Source organism: Salvelinus fontinalis, chromosome 6 (assembly GCF_029448725.1).
Source record: "Salvelinus fontinalis isolate EN_2023a chromosome 6, ASM2944872v1, whole genome shotgun sequence".
NCBI lineage: Eukaryota > Metazoa > Chordata > Actinopteri > Salmoniformes > Salmonidae > Salvelinus > Salvelinus fontinalis.
The window spans coordinates 54,280,674-54,296,039 of NC_074670.1; the positions used below are offsets into that span (position 1 = coordinate 54,280,674).

The following is a 15,366-nucleotide window of genomic DNA, read 5'->3' on the forward strand; positions in this document are numbered from 1 at the left end:
ACTTCATTTGTCTTCCGACATGTTTTGTTCCTTGTATCTCATCACCGGTGTGGCCTAGCTAGCAACTGTTACTTTTCAGCTACATTTTTGTTGGTAAACTGGGTTTCTATGGCAATTTGTTTTGGTTCGTTAAATTATTTAATTACTGACATAGTTAAAGTATAATGGGGTAGCTAGCTATCCACTGGTGTAGCTAAGTAGGCTGGCTAACGTTTCCTAGCAAACCGGGAAAAAATGCAGTCTTGACTTGAGTCTAGAAAAAGTCTAGCTGGTTAGTTTCTTGTTTTAGCAAACCATTGACATGACAACCGATGATGTTATGGCTTGCGATGAGTTAATTAACATAGATGTTGACACCATTGCAACCCATGGTTTTAAACAAGAGAAACCCCAACTTTCTGCAACGTTACGAAGGTACTACTCATTATGTAAGAGGAGGGTGAGTGTAACAAACGTACCGTTAGCTATCTTATTAGCTAGCTATATCCACTCCGTTTATTTTCTTAGTATGCCATAATGAAAACATATCTTATCTTGCAGACATTTGGTACATTCGTGGCATCCAAAATAGCTTCGTGTCATGAGGCAGAGTCTCCAACAACAGTTTGGAATTGCTGTGGCCAGACCTTTAAGGAACCTCCTTCTATCCACAAACATGTGGCAAGGACTCATGACACTGACATTCAAAAGCTTACCAAGTCCACATTTGAGATTTTACTGAGCCAGAATGAGAAAGAAGCCGCTTCACAACAACAATCAACAGAGAAAGAGCCAGTTGACATCTTCTCCTGGATACCTGACACCAGTCACATCACCGGTGACCAACTACACAAGTAGGGCTTCCTCGTGGGCTCTTTCAGTGTTGAATCATTACAGTGGATCTTATAGTGCTCTGAAATTAATACATTTTCATGCTCTGTTTCTTGTAACCTGTAAAGTGGCCCAGGTGAGGTTCTTCTGCTCTACTGCTACTGTCCGCTGGCAGATCCACCGCTCATCTGTGCTTGGCAGAAGGCCCTTTGTGAAAAACTCCAGTTAACTGGCAAGGTAACAGTATGACAAAATCCTGGCATATAAAAATATGATGATTTTCCTTTTTATAATTCAGTACACCATTCATTAATCATACCATTTCTGTAGGTGAGGGTGGCAACAGAGGGGATAAATGGAACAGTTGGAGGCACAAAAGTGGCAACGGACTTGTACATCAAGGCAATGTGCTCCCATCCCATCTTCAAGATAATGGAAAAAGAAGACTTTAAGGTAAAAACAACATCAAATAAAATTATTTGTCACGTGCACTGAATAAAACATGTGTAGACCTTACCATGCAATGCTTACTTGCGAGCCCTTTCCCAAAAGTAAGAACATTTTACAAAAAAGGAAATAGTAATACAATAACAATAACGAGGCCATATAGAAGGAGTACCGGTGCCAAGTTAATGTGCAGCAGTACAAGGTAATAAGTAGGTAGGGGTAAAAGTGACTATGCAATCAGGATGGATAATAAACAGGGTAGCAGCTGTGTGTGTGTGTGTGTGTGTGTGTGTGTGTGTGTGTGTGTGTGTGTGTGTGTGTGTGTGTGTGTGTGTGTGTGTGTGTGTGTGTGTGTGTGTGTGTGTGTGTGTGTGTGTGTGTGTGTGTGTGTGTGTGTGTTGGAGTGTCAGTGTGGGAAGAGTCCAGTGAGTGTGCATAGAGCCAGTGCAACAAAATAAATAAGGGGGTCAATGCTAATAGTCCGGGTAGCCATTTGATTAACTGTTTCGCAGTCTTATGCCTTGGGGGTAGAAGCTGTTCAATAGCCTTTTGGTCCCGGACTTGGCGCTCCGGTACTGCTTGCCGTGTGGTAGCAGAGAGGACAGTCTATGACTTGGCTGGAGTCATTAACAGAAAAAGGCTTGGGGTAAGGTTTACAAATGTTTCTCTGTGATCCATTCACTATTGTTTTCAATGTCTCCTTAGACCAGTGATGGGGGTGCAGAGTGTTTCTCTAACCTTCGAGTTGGCGTCTACAAGGAAATAGTGCCAATGGGAGTGGACCCAGATGCCCTCTCCTACAGACTAGCAGGTAGGCCTATAACATGTGTCTCGCGTATGTCTGCGTTGGATATGTTATTTGACCTAATGGAACCAGTAACTGGTAAGGGTTGAATATGGCCCTGAGTTAAGCCTCTGTTTTTCCCACTTAGGTGCTCACCTGGAACCTGAAGAATTCCACAAAGAAGTGGAGGCTCTTTTGTCTAAAGGTGACTCTTGCAATGATACAATACTGCTGGACTGCCGGAACTTCTATGAGAGTAAAATTGTAAGTATTGGATTTGACTGCATATGTCCACTGTGCTCTGTAGGTACATTTGTATTTATCATATAGAGTAATAATAATGGTAGTTTAATGTACCAAATATTTTTTTGCTTTCAGGGGCAGTTCAGCCAATGTTTGGCCCCCAACATCCGAAAATTCAGTTACTTCCCCGATTACGTTGACCAGAACCTTGACCTCTTTCGAGACAAGAAGGTCCTGATGTACTGTACCGGCGGCATTCGCTGTGAACGCGGCTCAGCCTATCTCCGCTCAAAAGTAAGCTTACCTTTCAGTGACAGTGTCTCATGGAAACATGACAAACATGCTTCATCCAACCCAAAAGCTCAACCTAAACAAATGTTTAAAAGTATGTTTCTCTCCTACTTCCAGGATGTGTGTAAGGATGTTTATCAGCTGAAAGGTGGCGTTCATAAGTACATGGAAAAATTCCCTGAGGGCTTCTATCGTGGCAAACTGTTTGTGTTTGACGAGCGCTATGCCATCTCCTCCAACAGTGACATCATCTCTGGTCTGTATAAACTGTGAATTGCCCTTAGGACTTTCCGATTATCACAGTGCTTTTTTATGTAAGAAGTAGTCTAGTTTATGAGCTTATGTGCCAACCCAAAGAAAAAGTTCCTTCCTGTTAGAACGAGAGACCTATTCATCCATAGTCCTCTCCCCTTCCTCCTCTGTCTGCAGAGTGCAGATACTGTGGCTCTCCGTGGGACCAGTACCAGCTGTGCTCCACCCACTTCTGCTGCCAGCTGGTCCTTTCCTGCTCTGCCTGCAGACAGGGGGGCCACACTGCCTGCTGCCCCACCTGCCAGACCAAGGGCCAGGGAGAAGAGCCCTCTGCCACACCTACACAGAGAGAGGAGTGCGAGTGCACAGATGGGCGGCCCAGGATCCCCCAGGATGCATTGTGATGTTTTAAAACGTTCAACAGCGCTAAGCCGGAGACCTTACCTGGAACTTTACCCTCATGGTTTTGACAATCCTGGTTCAACAGACCCAAATGTCGTTGTGGTGACAAACAGCTAGTGTCTATTTTAATTAAAGGAATCATCAACATTGCAGTTATTTTATGAGCTTGCCTTGAATGGGTCTTGAATGGCTGAAGTAAAAAATGCACTAACATTAGACACAATATATTACATGTGACATGATCAGAAGCGTCATGTATGTCCCCGATATCATGACCTTGTATATTGTTAAATAAAAACCTATATTTAGAGATTACATATTCAATATTTAGAACATAAAAAATAGGTGCTGATTTATCTAGAAGTATACTCTGATTATTCAAAACTGATCCATCTCATCTATGGGTGTGTTCGTAAATTCAACCTGGAGTGCCAGAGTGTGCTCTGGGTGTTTGTAAATTCAGAGCGTTTCGCTCTTTGAGTGTACACTGGATGCTCAGGCCAGGGAGTAGGGTTAATCCGATAGTCAAGCACCCAAGCTAACAGGCCAATGTTGGTTAGCTTGCTAGCTACTTCCAGACAAATGAGAGAACACCTCACTCTGACCATTTCACTCGCACTAGCAGAGCTGGTTAGACTTTTCATTTTATCTAGAGCGTTGGTGACTGACTGTGCTGCTGGCAACAATTTAATAAAGTTTTTTCCCCAACATTTATTGACACACGTCATATTCAACGGGTGTTGCGCGTTCGTAAATTCATGTTATTCTGTGCTCTGGTACATTCAGACGAGAGCGCTCTGAAATAGGAGTAGATAGCCAGAGAAAATTTACGAAAGCACCCTATATCTCTTGCACATCTGCCTACTAACAAGGGGGCGCCGTTATGCGAGCTGTAGCTAGTCACATAGAAACAGCAGCTTCACACAGGGTGCGTTTGTAAATTCCCTCTGGCTATCTACTCTGATTTCAGTATTCAAGAGCACAGAATAACTGATTAATTTATGAACGTGCAACACCTGTTGAATATGACCTGTGTCAGTAAATGTTGGCAAAAAATTGTTGCCAGCAGCACAGTTAGTCACTAACGCTCTATATAACCTGGGAGTGTGGTGCCAGGTAAATAACCTCTCACTCAATGCCAACAAAACAAAGGAGATGATCGTGGACTTCAGGAAACAGCAGAGGGAGCACCCCCCTATCCACATCGACAGGACCGCAGTGGAGAAGGTAGAAAGCTTCAAGTTCCTCTGCATACACATCACTGACAAGCTCAAATGGTCCACCCACAAAGATCGTGTGGTGAAGAAGGCGCAACACCGCCTCTTCAACCCCGGGAGGCTGAAGAAATGTGGCTTGGCACCTAAAACCCTCACAAAACTTTACAGATGCACAAATGAGAGCATCCTGTCAGGCTGTATCACGGTACGGCAACTGCACCGCCCACAATCGCAGGGCTCTCCAGAGGGTGGTGCGGTCTTCCCAACGGATCACCGGGGGCAAACTACCTGTCCTCCAGGACACCTACAGCACTCGATGTCACAGGAAGGCAAAAAATATAATCAAGGACAACAACCACCCGAGCCACTGCCTGTTCACCCCGCTATCATCTAGAAGGTGAGGTCTGCAGCAAAGCTGGGACAGAGACACTGAACAAAATCTATCTCAATGTAACAGCATAACTTTATGGCGTCCCCTCGCCCCGACACGGGCGCGAACCAGGGACCCTCTGCACACATCAACAACAGTCACCCACGAAGCGTCGTTACCCATCGCTCCACAAAAGCCGCGGCCCTTGCAGAGCAAGGGCAACACTACTTCTAGGTTTTAGAGCAAGTGACATAACTGATTGAAACGCTACTAGCCCGTACCCGCTAACTAGCTAGCCATTTCACATCCGTTACATCAAGACCATCTGACTTTTAAATAGCCATCACTAGCACATTAGAGGCTGCTGTCCTATATACATATAATGGAAATCACTGGTCACTTTAATAATGGAACACTAGTCACTTTAATAATGTTTACATATTTTGCATTACTTATCTCATATGTATATACTGTATTCTATCCTACTGTATCTTAGTCTATGCCGCTCTGACATTGCCCATCTAAATATTTATATGTTCTTAATTCCATTACTTTATATTTGTGTGTATTGATGTGAAATTGTTAGATAATACGTGTTAGATATTACTGCACGGTTAGAGCTATAAAAACAAGCATTTCGCTACACCCGCAATAACACCATCTAAACACGTGTATGTGAGAAATAAAACTTTGATTTGAAAACAGTTTAACCAACTCTGCTTGGGCGATTAAAATGGTCAGTGAGGTGTTCTCTCATTTGTGTCTGTAAGTAGCTAGCAAAATAGACAACTTTAGCCAGTTAGCGTGGATGCTTGATTGCGGTTGTGAGGTCAGAACTCTCAGAGCAATCCTAATTCTCCGCAGAGCGTCCAGTGTGCGCTCTGAAAATACGAACAGACATTTTAACAGCGCACTGAATTTACGAACTCTAACACACTGGAGACAATTTACGAACGCGCCCAAATCGCCTCAATTGGGATGAACCTCATAGCTAGACAGCAAGCCGAGTAGGAGATAGCTACGGCAGGGGGTTCACAAAAAACACCAGACGAACACCTAGCTAATGGGAATAGTACTGCCCTTGGTGACAGCCTTTCATGTGTCTTTGTCACGCTGTGCCTTTCTGTTGATAAAGGACAGTGGGACCAAGAGATGTCTGCGCCGGGTTTTACGAGCCTGAAAACCTCTCTCGATCACAGCTTGAATTCAACGCCGAATGGTGGAGCAGCACCCCCCTATCAGAATGGTAAAACAGGTCGTGGAGATTATGGCCGCTAGTTAAACTAGCCAGTGGTTGAAATAACTAGCTAACTAATGTGGTTATGTGAAAGGCTGTTGATTGTATATTTGTTGCGTTTGGTAATTAGCTTAGCTAGCTAACGTTAGTTGCGTAAATTATGACATTATTACTAAAACCGACAATTCAGTTTTAAACGAGAAATCGAGAATTTCTACCTAGCTAACGTTAGCTAGTATCCATTCAAGTTTGCCACACTAGCCAGCTATCTTAAACAACCAAGTTTATTTGTTGTAATATTTGTTATGTTCACAAATTGATTTAGTATTCTTTGTTTATTTCACTAATGCAGCCAGGATCCATCACGGGGTCGATGGTGGGAGGAATTTTTGGCTAGTTAGCTACTGTAGCTAGATAGCTTACTTGGGCATTTTATATCTGTCACTAGCTAGTAACGTTAGGGCTTCATCATTACACCGGCAGCTGGCCAGTCAGATCTAAAGTATTTTACTCTTGGGTTGCTGTTTAGATGACTTTGACAGGTTTGATAATTTCTATAGAATATTTATTATGTAACGTTAGCTAGTAATATATATGTAGGTAATACTTTTGATAATAGCTGATCACACTATTTATGATAATCATCTATCCTCCTTGTCAATAATCTGCATCAATATTTAATTTACCCCAAACCCCTTTGTTCTAACATCAACTCTTATTCTCTTCAGGTCCAGGAGGGCAGACTTACCCATCCACATATCCTTTGACTGGGTACTATGGAGCCGGGCCTCAACAGCAGGGCGACCCAACCATTCCAGGACACTGTGCCCCTGCCCCCCAAAAAGCTCCCATCACGAACAATGATCACAGTGCTTACTGCCACCAGCAGCCGCTGCAGCCCAATGCTGCACCTACTGTAGCCCCCTCTGCATATGGAGCAACCCAAGGCTCCCACCCTCCCTCTCTGCCCTATGGCACCCCCACCACTCTTCCCACCTCCGCTGCCCCTCCAAACACACAACATGCACCTTCATTCCAACAACCAGCCCCCTACGCACAGCCTGGGGCCTACTATGGACAGCAGCAGTACCCTACCTCCCAAACGCAACACCACCCCCAGCAGCCAAATTTGGTTTTGGCACACCCCACCAGCCCAGGTGCTCCCCTGTATCCCATTGTCTCGTACCCCTCTGTTCCGGGAAGCAGCCAGTACGGTACATTGCGTTCCTCCCAGGCTCCCACCGGCCCAGCAGCTGTTCCCAATCTGATGGGCGCTCCCCTCCACCAGTATGCCGCAGGAAATGACACCAATCACCCAGCATCTACTGCAGCGGTTCCCCCTGGGTATAGCATGGCTCCACTCGGCCAACCAGCCACAGTCAACGGCCAGGGTAATGCAGGTACAGTCAACTTCTCGGCACTGTTGAGAATGTCCGTACAGAATACGTTTTGAGACACTTGTCAATACACTTTTCTTGTCAATTTGTGTATTTTATATATTTGCCTCTGCCTTAATTGGTTTCTTCTCCCCAGTCCAAGCCCCAGTCCTCCAGCACTATGATCAAAGTCACCAGGCACCCATGACACATGACCACTACGGAGGAGGAGTCACACACAACACTGGGGGTGCTGACAGGGACATACCACCTTTAGGAATCCCCTCCACTTCAGTTCATTCCTCCCCAGGGCATCAGCAAGGTAAATGGAGAGAGAAGAGAGGCTTTTAACCTTTTGAATTAGCCTGGATCTCTATAGTATCTGTATAGGTCATCAGCATTGACGTCATCAATGGCAGGCCCATGTCGGCCATTTTAATGCAAGTTTTATAGAATCCTGCATCGTTACATTTGTGTGGTTCTCCATCCTCACCTTGATTAAATGATTGATGAAGGGATCTGTTTTTCATCTTCATACTCTTTTTCTAGGCCTAGTCTAAATAAGTGAATTAAAGAGGTGCATTTCCATCGAAAATAACCGATGAGCACCAACATGTTAAGTTAATAGGTGCATAACAAATTGGGTGTCAAATGAAAGTTAAGAGTATCTTTGCAGAAGTGAAGGCATAGATTCATTTTTTCAACCATTTTCAATCTTAATTGGGCATAAGCAAAGGCTTTGATTTCTGGATAAAAATATGTAACGGGTATCAGAAATACATCAAAACACACTAATGTTGATGTGAACACCCCTGCTAACTAATATCAGCAATTATATTTCGTTTTGGAGAAATTGCTTACCATCTGTAAGTGTAAGAAATATTACCTTGTGCCATGTAATTCCACTATCAAAAATCCACATGTTAAGATAATTTCAATTTTGTCCCCCATGAGGGAGGATAATAAGAGTTCACAGAAGTAACAAGTAATGATAGACCTACCACTTAGTTATAGTGATTTTAGCCATTGTTTATGCATTATTAAGTGAATAAAACTCGTAGTTCTGTTATGAAATTGGTAACGATGATACCATAGAAATCAGTAACGGAATTACTGCAATTGAATTGGCTACAATGGGAAATCATAATAGTCACAAACGACAGTTGGGTCACCTGCTACTGGCCTCCCTTCCACTGCCATACTGTTATGTTCAGCTCATAACTGTTTTCTTTGTCTTTTTGTTGTCTGGTAGTCAAAGCAAGAGTGTTAAAGTAGTCTGAGTCTGGACAACCCCTCCCTCTATCTCTTGCTCTCCAGTTAATGTCACCTCTCTCAGCTCTTACTGACACCTAGCCATGAGAACACTCTTTTTCCATTTACTTTAACCAGCATCCTCACCCACTGAGCATCGACCGACCGACACTGGACGTCCATGGACGTTGAAAAGTAGTTGCAATTTTGTCAGTCCACCCTTGCTTTGATGTTAACGTCCACAGACGGACCATACTGGACCAAATCTGAACCTATCATAGACGTACAGTATCAGTCAAAAGTTTGGGCACACATAGTCATTCAAGAGTTTTTATTTTTACAATTTTCTAAATTGTAGAATAGTAGTGAAGACAAACTATGAATCATGTAGTAAAAAAAAAGAAGTGTTAAACAAATCAAAATATATTTGAGATTCTTCAAAGTAGCCACCCTTTGCCTTGATGACAGCTGTGCACACGCTTGGCATTCTCTCAACCAGCTTCATGATGAATGCTTTTTTATAAGAGTTCCCAAATGCTGAGCACTCGTTGGCTGCTTTTCCTTCACTTTGCGGTCCAACTAGAGCTGTGGTGGTCACGAAATTTCGTCAGCCGGTGATTGTTAAGCAAATAACTGTCGGTCTCATGGTAGTAGACCGTTAATTAACATAAACACATTTAGCATTTCCTGGCTTCCACGCATAGCCTACAAGCCATTTTAAAAAGTCTAATATATCCATGTAATATAGCCTACACCTTCACAATAAATCCATGATTTATTTTAGAACGGTCTAAAGAAGCATGATATGAAGAAAATATAGTCTATTTCAGAAGAACATAATAGCATACCATCAGTTGTCCATATGTGGATATGCTAAATGGCTGTAGGCTACACTAGTTAATTTAGCAGACAAGATTTGCTTATATTTCCGTGACATTATTTTATAGCAGAATACAATTGAACAAAGCTGAATAAAATATAAATATTCTCCAAACGATTTGAGGGAGTGCGCACATGCGGCTACTCTGTGTTGAGGTTAACAAAGAAATAGGTATTCCTATATGTTTAATTTAGAGTTATTAACTTTAGTTGTTCTACAAACGTTGGGCTGTATGTTTTTGATTTTTAATACATTGTAAGGCTGTATGGTGAAAAGAGTTGCTTGAAAGACATGAGCTCCAATTTGTTGTTGTTTTTCACAGGCTGTACACATTCCAATAGTCTCTCATTCACAATTTGACAATCACTTGATAATGCCTCGAATTTCACGGCGATATCCCCTTTGTGTCCGTGATGCACCCTAAAACAATCCATGCCTTTTTGCAGGCCAGAGTGCTGCGTTGTGCCCTTCTCCCTGAGTGTGCTGCGCAATCCGAAGCGCCTCTCACTCACATGGCTCTCCGTCACTTGATCAGGTCTTTCTCACAGGCTACAAGTGAAGACAGACACATCGCACATCCTTATCCAATTCCGAGGTGCATATTGAAGATATTGAAAGAACTGTCCACATTTACTTTTCGTCAGCCAACAAGATGAGTAGGCCTAACGAACAGCAAAAGCACTAGCCTATGTCAATCTACTATCCCCCATAGTACAAAGTCGACCTATTCTGTGCGAGAGATAAATATTCCAAACATAGTCTGGGACAGTTGTGGGATGCGATAGATCCCAAACTAATTCATCCACTAGCATCCCCAAACTTTTTTTATGCATTATGGCTGACGCAACAGATCAGAACGTTTAGCCTAAAATGTTTATAAACTATTTGGCTATTTCTCCACATTATAAGCGCAGCAATGTGCACATAGTAGTAGGCTATAAATGCAAATGTTCCAATAGTGGAAAACACCATTATCAAAAGTGACCGCAAATGCAATTTATTATAAAGGTGCATTTTTATGGGGGAAATGATCTTCCCCGAACTTGAAAGTCAACACGCTGATTATATATGCCAGTTAGGCTCTACATCCCTTGTAAAGCGGATTAATGTGTTTAACTTGAAGAAGATATTTGGCCACTTTAGTTGTGATCCAAACCTTATTAAAACATATAGGCTTATGGGCTAGGCTACATGAAGTGTGCGACCTATGATTAGAAAAAGTAGCAAAAAAAAGGCGTTTTTTTCTTATGACGGGCATCATTCACAACTGATAAGTGATAGGCTATTATTGTCACCCATCAGACTATTCTTGATTTTAATCTTGTCTTTACATATACTAAATAATATGTGTGAAATTTGATTTAGATTGGAACATTATCATGCACCTGGGCAGCGGGAAAAATACATTTAATTTATGCACTTAAATAGTGAATGGAAGATGCTTTTCACCGTGGTTTATTTTCATGCCAACCAGGTTGGCTATACTTCTGTTGTAAATATAAGCAATGTGCTTAATATTAGGGAAGTTGAGAATTTAATATAGTAGGTCTAGCCTATAGAAAGCTGATGGGATCCTCCTATTTTTATTAGAGGCTATCACTCTGTTTTCTCCCGCAATTGCATAGCCTATATAAATGTTGCGCAACATGAGCTCATTGGCTCTCGTGAAGTGTTTGATTATATTTTAGAATATATTTGCATTGACGTCAGAGTGACAATAGAGTGCTGAGTACCAGGCAGTTAGCACGTTTGGTAGGCTACTAATGACCAGCAGCAGCATCAGAGCTTGGAAAAGCCTAATTAGTGACTAAACAGTCATGTGGAATTTGACTGTTTCATGACTCGTGACCGCTGGTGTGGCGGTAATATGGTGACCGCAACAGTCCTAGGTCCAACTCATCCCAAACCGTCTGTTGGGTCAAATCAAATCAAATACAATTTTATTGGTCACATACACATGGTTAGCAGATGTTAATGCGAGTGTAGCGAAGTGCTTGTGCTTCTAGTTCCGACCGTGCAGCAATATCTAACGAGTAATCTAACAATTCCACAACAACTACCTAATACACACAAGTGTAAAGGAATAAGAATATGTACATATCATTATATGGATGAGCGATGGCCGAATGGCATAGGCAAGATGCAGTAGATGGTATAGAGTACAGTATATACATATATATTTTTTTTTAACTGTTATTTTACCAGGTAAGTTGACTGAGAACACGTTCTCATTTGCAGCAACGACCTGGGGAATAGTTACAGGGGAGAGGAGGGGGATGAATGAGCCAATTGTAAACTGGGGATTATTAGGTGACCATGATGGTTTGAGGGCCAGATTGGGAATTTAGCCAGGACACCAGGGTTAACACCCCTACTCTTACGATAAGTGCCATGGGATCTTTAATGACCTCAGAGAGTCAGGACACCCGTTTAACGTCCCATCCGAAAGACGGCACCCTATACAGGACAGTGTCCCCAATCACTGCCCTGGGGCATTGGGATATTTCTTTAGACCAGAGGAAAGAGTGCCTCCTACTGGCCCTCCAACACCACTTCCAGCAGCATCTGGTCTCCCATCCAGGGACTGACCAGGACCAACCCTGCTTAGCTTCAGAAGCAAGCCAGCAGTGGTATGCAGGGTGGTATGCTGCTGGCGAAAAATGAGAAAATATGAGATGAGTAATGTAGGGTATGTAAACATTATATAAAGTAGCATTGTTTAACGTGGCTAGTGATACATTTATTACATCCAATTTTTAATTATTAAAGTGGCTAGAGATTTGAGTCAGTATGTCGGCTGCAGCCACTCAATGTTAGTGATGGCTGTTTAACAGTCTGATGGCCTTGAGATAGAAGCTGTTTTTCATTCTCTCGGTCCCAGCTTTGATGCACCTGTACTGACCTCGCCTTCCGGATGATAGCGGGGTGAACAGGCAGTGGCTCGGGTGGTTGTTGTCCCTGATGATATTTTTGGCCTTCCTGTGACATCGGGTGGTGTAGGTGTCCTGGAGGGCAGGTAGTTTGCCCCCGGTGATGCGTTGTGCAGACCTCACTACCTTCTGGAGAGCCTTACGGTTGTGGGCGGAGAAGTTGCCGTACCAGGCGGTGATACAGCCCGACAGGATGCTCTCGATTTTGCATCTGTAAAAAATTTTGTGGTTTTGGTGACAAGCCAAATTTCTTCAGCCTCCTGAGGTTGAAGAGGTGCTGTTGCGCCTTCTTCACCACGCTGTCTGTGTGGGTGGACCATTTCAGTTTGTCCGTGATATGTACGCAGAGGAACTTAACTTTCCACCTTCTCCACTACTGTTCCGTCAATGTGGATAGGGGGGGTGCTCCCTCTGCTGTTTCCTGAAGTCCACGATCATCTCCTTTGTTTTGTTGACGTTGAGTGTGAGGTTATTTTCCTGACACCACACTCCGAGGGCCCTCCCCTCCTCCCTGTAGGCCGTCTCGTCGTTGTTGGTAATCAAGCCTACCACTGTAGTGTCGTCTGCAAACTTGATGATTGAGTTGGAGGCGTGCATGGCCACGCAGTCATTGGGTGAACTGGGAGTACAGGAGAGGGCTGAGAACGCACCCTTGTGGGGCCCCAGTGTTGAGGATCAGCGGGGTGGAGATGTTGTTTCCTACCCTCACCACCTGGCGGCGGCCCGTCAAAGTCCAGGACCCAGTTGCACAGGGCGGGGTTGAGACCCAGGGTCTCGAGCTTAATGACGAGTTTGGAGGGTACTGTGGTGTTAAATTCTGAGCTGTAACCGATGAACAGCATTCTTACATAGGTATTCCTCTTGTCCAGATGGGTTAGGGCAGTGTGATTGTGTTTGCGTTTTCTGTGTACCTATTGGGGCAGTAAGCAAATTGGAGTGGGTCTAGGGTGTCAGGTAGGGTGTAGGTGATATGGTCCTTGACTAGTCTCTCAAAGCACTTCATGACGGAAGTGAGTGCTACAGTGCGGTAGTCATTTAGCTCAGTTACCGTAGCTTTCTTAGGAACAGGAACAATGGTGGCCCTCTTGAAGCATGTGGGAACAGCGAACTGGGAAAGGGATTGATTGAATATGTCCGTAAACACACCAGCCATCTGTTCTGCACATGCTCTGAGGACGCGGCAAGAGATGCTGTCTGGGCCGGCAGTCTTGCGAGGGTTAACATGTTTAAATGTTTTACTCGCGTTGGCTGCGGTGAAGGAGAGCCCGCAGGTTTTGATAGCGGGCCGTGTCAGTGGCACTGTGTTGTCCTCAAAGCGAGTTGAGGTCGGGTGACTGTGGAGGCCAGGTCATCTGATGCAGTACCATCACTCTACTTCAGCCCTTACACAGCCTGGAGTTGTTTTGGGTATATAATTGCATAATTGCAAACCAGATTGGATGGTGTATCGCTGCAGAATGCTGTGGTAGCCATGCTGGTTAAGTGTGCCTTGAATTCTAAATAAATCACAGTGTCACCAGTAAAGCACCATCGCACCTCCTCCATGCTTCACGGTGGGAACCGCACATGCAGAGATCATCCGTTCACCAACTCTGCGTCTCACAAAGACACAGCGGTTGGAACCAAAAATCTCAAATTTGGACTCATCAGACCAAAGGACAGATTTCCACCGGTCTAATGTCCATTGCTTGTGTTTCTTGGCCCAAGCAAGTCTCTTCTTATCGGTGTCCTTTTTAATAGTGGTTTCTTTACAGCAATTTGACCATGAAGGCCTGATTCATGCAGTCTCCGCTGAACAGTTGATGTTGAGATGTGTCTGTTACTTGAACTCTGAAGCATTTATCTGTTCTGCAATTTCTGAGGCTGGTAACTAGTAATTAACTTATCCTCTACAGCAGAGGTAACTCTGGGACTTCCTTTCCTGTGGCAGTCCTCATGAGAGCTAGTTTCATCATAGCGCTTGATGGTTTTTGCAACTGCACTTGAAGAAGCATTATTGACGGACCTTCATGTCTTAAATTAATGATGGGCTGTCGTTTCTCTTTGCATATTTGAGCTGTTCTTGCCATAATATGGACTTTGTCTTTTACCAAATAGGGCTATCATCTGTATACCACCCCTACCTTGTCACAACACAACTGATTGGCTCAAACGCATTAAGATGGAAAGAAATTTCACAAATTAACTTTTAACAAGGCACACCTGTTAATTGAAATGCATTCCAGGTGACTACCTCATGAAGCTGGTTGAGAGAATGCCAGTAGTGTTCAAAGCTGTCATCAAGGCAAAGGGTGGCTACTTTGAAGAATATAAAATATATTTTAATTTGTTTAACACTTGGTTATTACATGATTCCATATGTGTTATTTCATCAGTATTATTCTACAATGTAGAAAATAGTTTTTTTTTAAAGAAGAAAAAAAGGAAAGCCTTGAATCAGTAGGTGTGTCCAGACTTTTGACTGGTACTCTGCTTCACAAGTTTGGATAGTGCAATACATACAGTGAGTACAGTATATCTTGCTGTATTGTACTACTTGTACTACACTGTACTCTGCTGTGCTCTACTGTGCTGCGCAGTGCTGAAACTTGAGGAGAAAGACATTCATATCCATAATTATACGTTTTTGTATAGTACAGATATGGTACCCATGATGGAATTTTGTTACCGTAAATCCGTTACCGGGCGTAAATCTTCAGTTACTGTAGTTTAATACCACCCCATTCTTACTGCAGATGAGTGAATCTTAATTCGGAGCAGATATTTATCAGAGTTTTTAGAAAACATGGTCGCATTAAAACCTGAGGGGGATTTTACAGTAATTCTGCGCAGTTCTTCCACTAAATTAGTTTTGGTAAAATGTTCAGTGGACATTG

The 15,366-nt window shown here is 43.3% G+C and overlaps 2 protein-coding genes across 5 annotated transcripts in view; both read left to right on the forward strand.

Annotated features, from left to right (window-relative positions):
- Positions 1-10: 10 nt before the first annotated feature.
- LOC129858146 (thiosulfate sulfurtransferase/rhodanese-like domain-containing protein 2) lies at positions 11-3,381 on the forward strand. 2 transcript variants are annotated; one of them, XM_055927150.1, is made up of 9 exons: positions 11-439; positions 541-833; positions 939-1,047; positions 1,141-1,263; positions 1,963-2,068; positions 2,190-2,305; positions 2,420-2,578; positions 2,693-2,831; positions 3,005-3,381. In XM_055927150.1, exons 1-9 carry the CDS (start codon positions 302-304, stop codon positions 3,229-3,231), a joined length of 1,410 nt encoding a protein of 469 aa, XP_055783125.1. In that variant the 5' UTR covers positions 11-301; the 3' UTR covers positions 3,232-3,381. The 2 variants fall into 2 exon arrangements, with proteins under 2 accessions (XP_055783125.1, XP_055783126.1); XM_055927151.1 differs by having other exon boundaries at positions 338-428.
- Positions 3,382-5,593: 2,212 nt separating this feature from the next.
- Positions 5,594-15,366, forward strand: part of LOC129858143 (protein transport protein Sec24B-like) — a 30,952-nt gene continuing 21,179 nt past the window's right edge. Inside the window, exons 1-3 of one of the 3 annotated variants that reach the window (XM_055927142.1) lie at positions 5,594-6,062; positions 6,782-7,453; positions 7,587-7,751. In XM_055927142.1, coding sequence (XP_055783117.1) covers positions 5,969-6,062; positions 6,782-7,453; positions 7,587-7,751 — 931 coding nt within the window. In that variant the 5' untranslated portion in view covers positions 5,594-5,968. Of the gene's footprint in view, positions 6,063-6,491; positions 6,596-6,781; positions 7,454-7,586; positions 7,752-15,366 lie in introns of those variants that run through there. The other 2 variants (XM_055927145.1, XM_055927144.1) reach the window with 2 other exon arrangements.

Excerpts from the sequence above, each read along its gene's own strand:
- LOC129858146 (XM_055927150.1), top strand. The coding sequence starts at position 302 with ATGACAACCGATGATGTTATGGCTTGCGATGAGTTAATTAACATAGAT. Across the intron at positions 1,264-1,962 it reads TGGAAAAAGAAGACTTTAAG|ACCAGTGATGGGGGTGCAGA; the intron begins GTAAAAACAACA and ends ATGTCTCCTTAG. Across the intron at positions 2,069-2,189 it reads CCTCTCCTACAGACTAGCAG|GTGCTCACCTGGAACCTGAA; the intron begins GTAGGCCTATAA and ends TTTCCCACTTAG.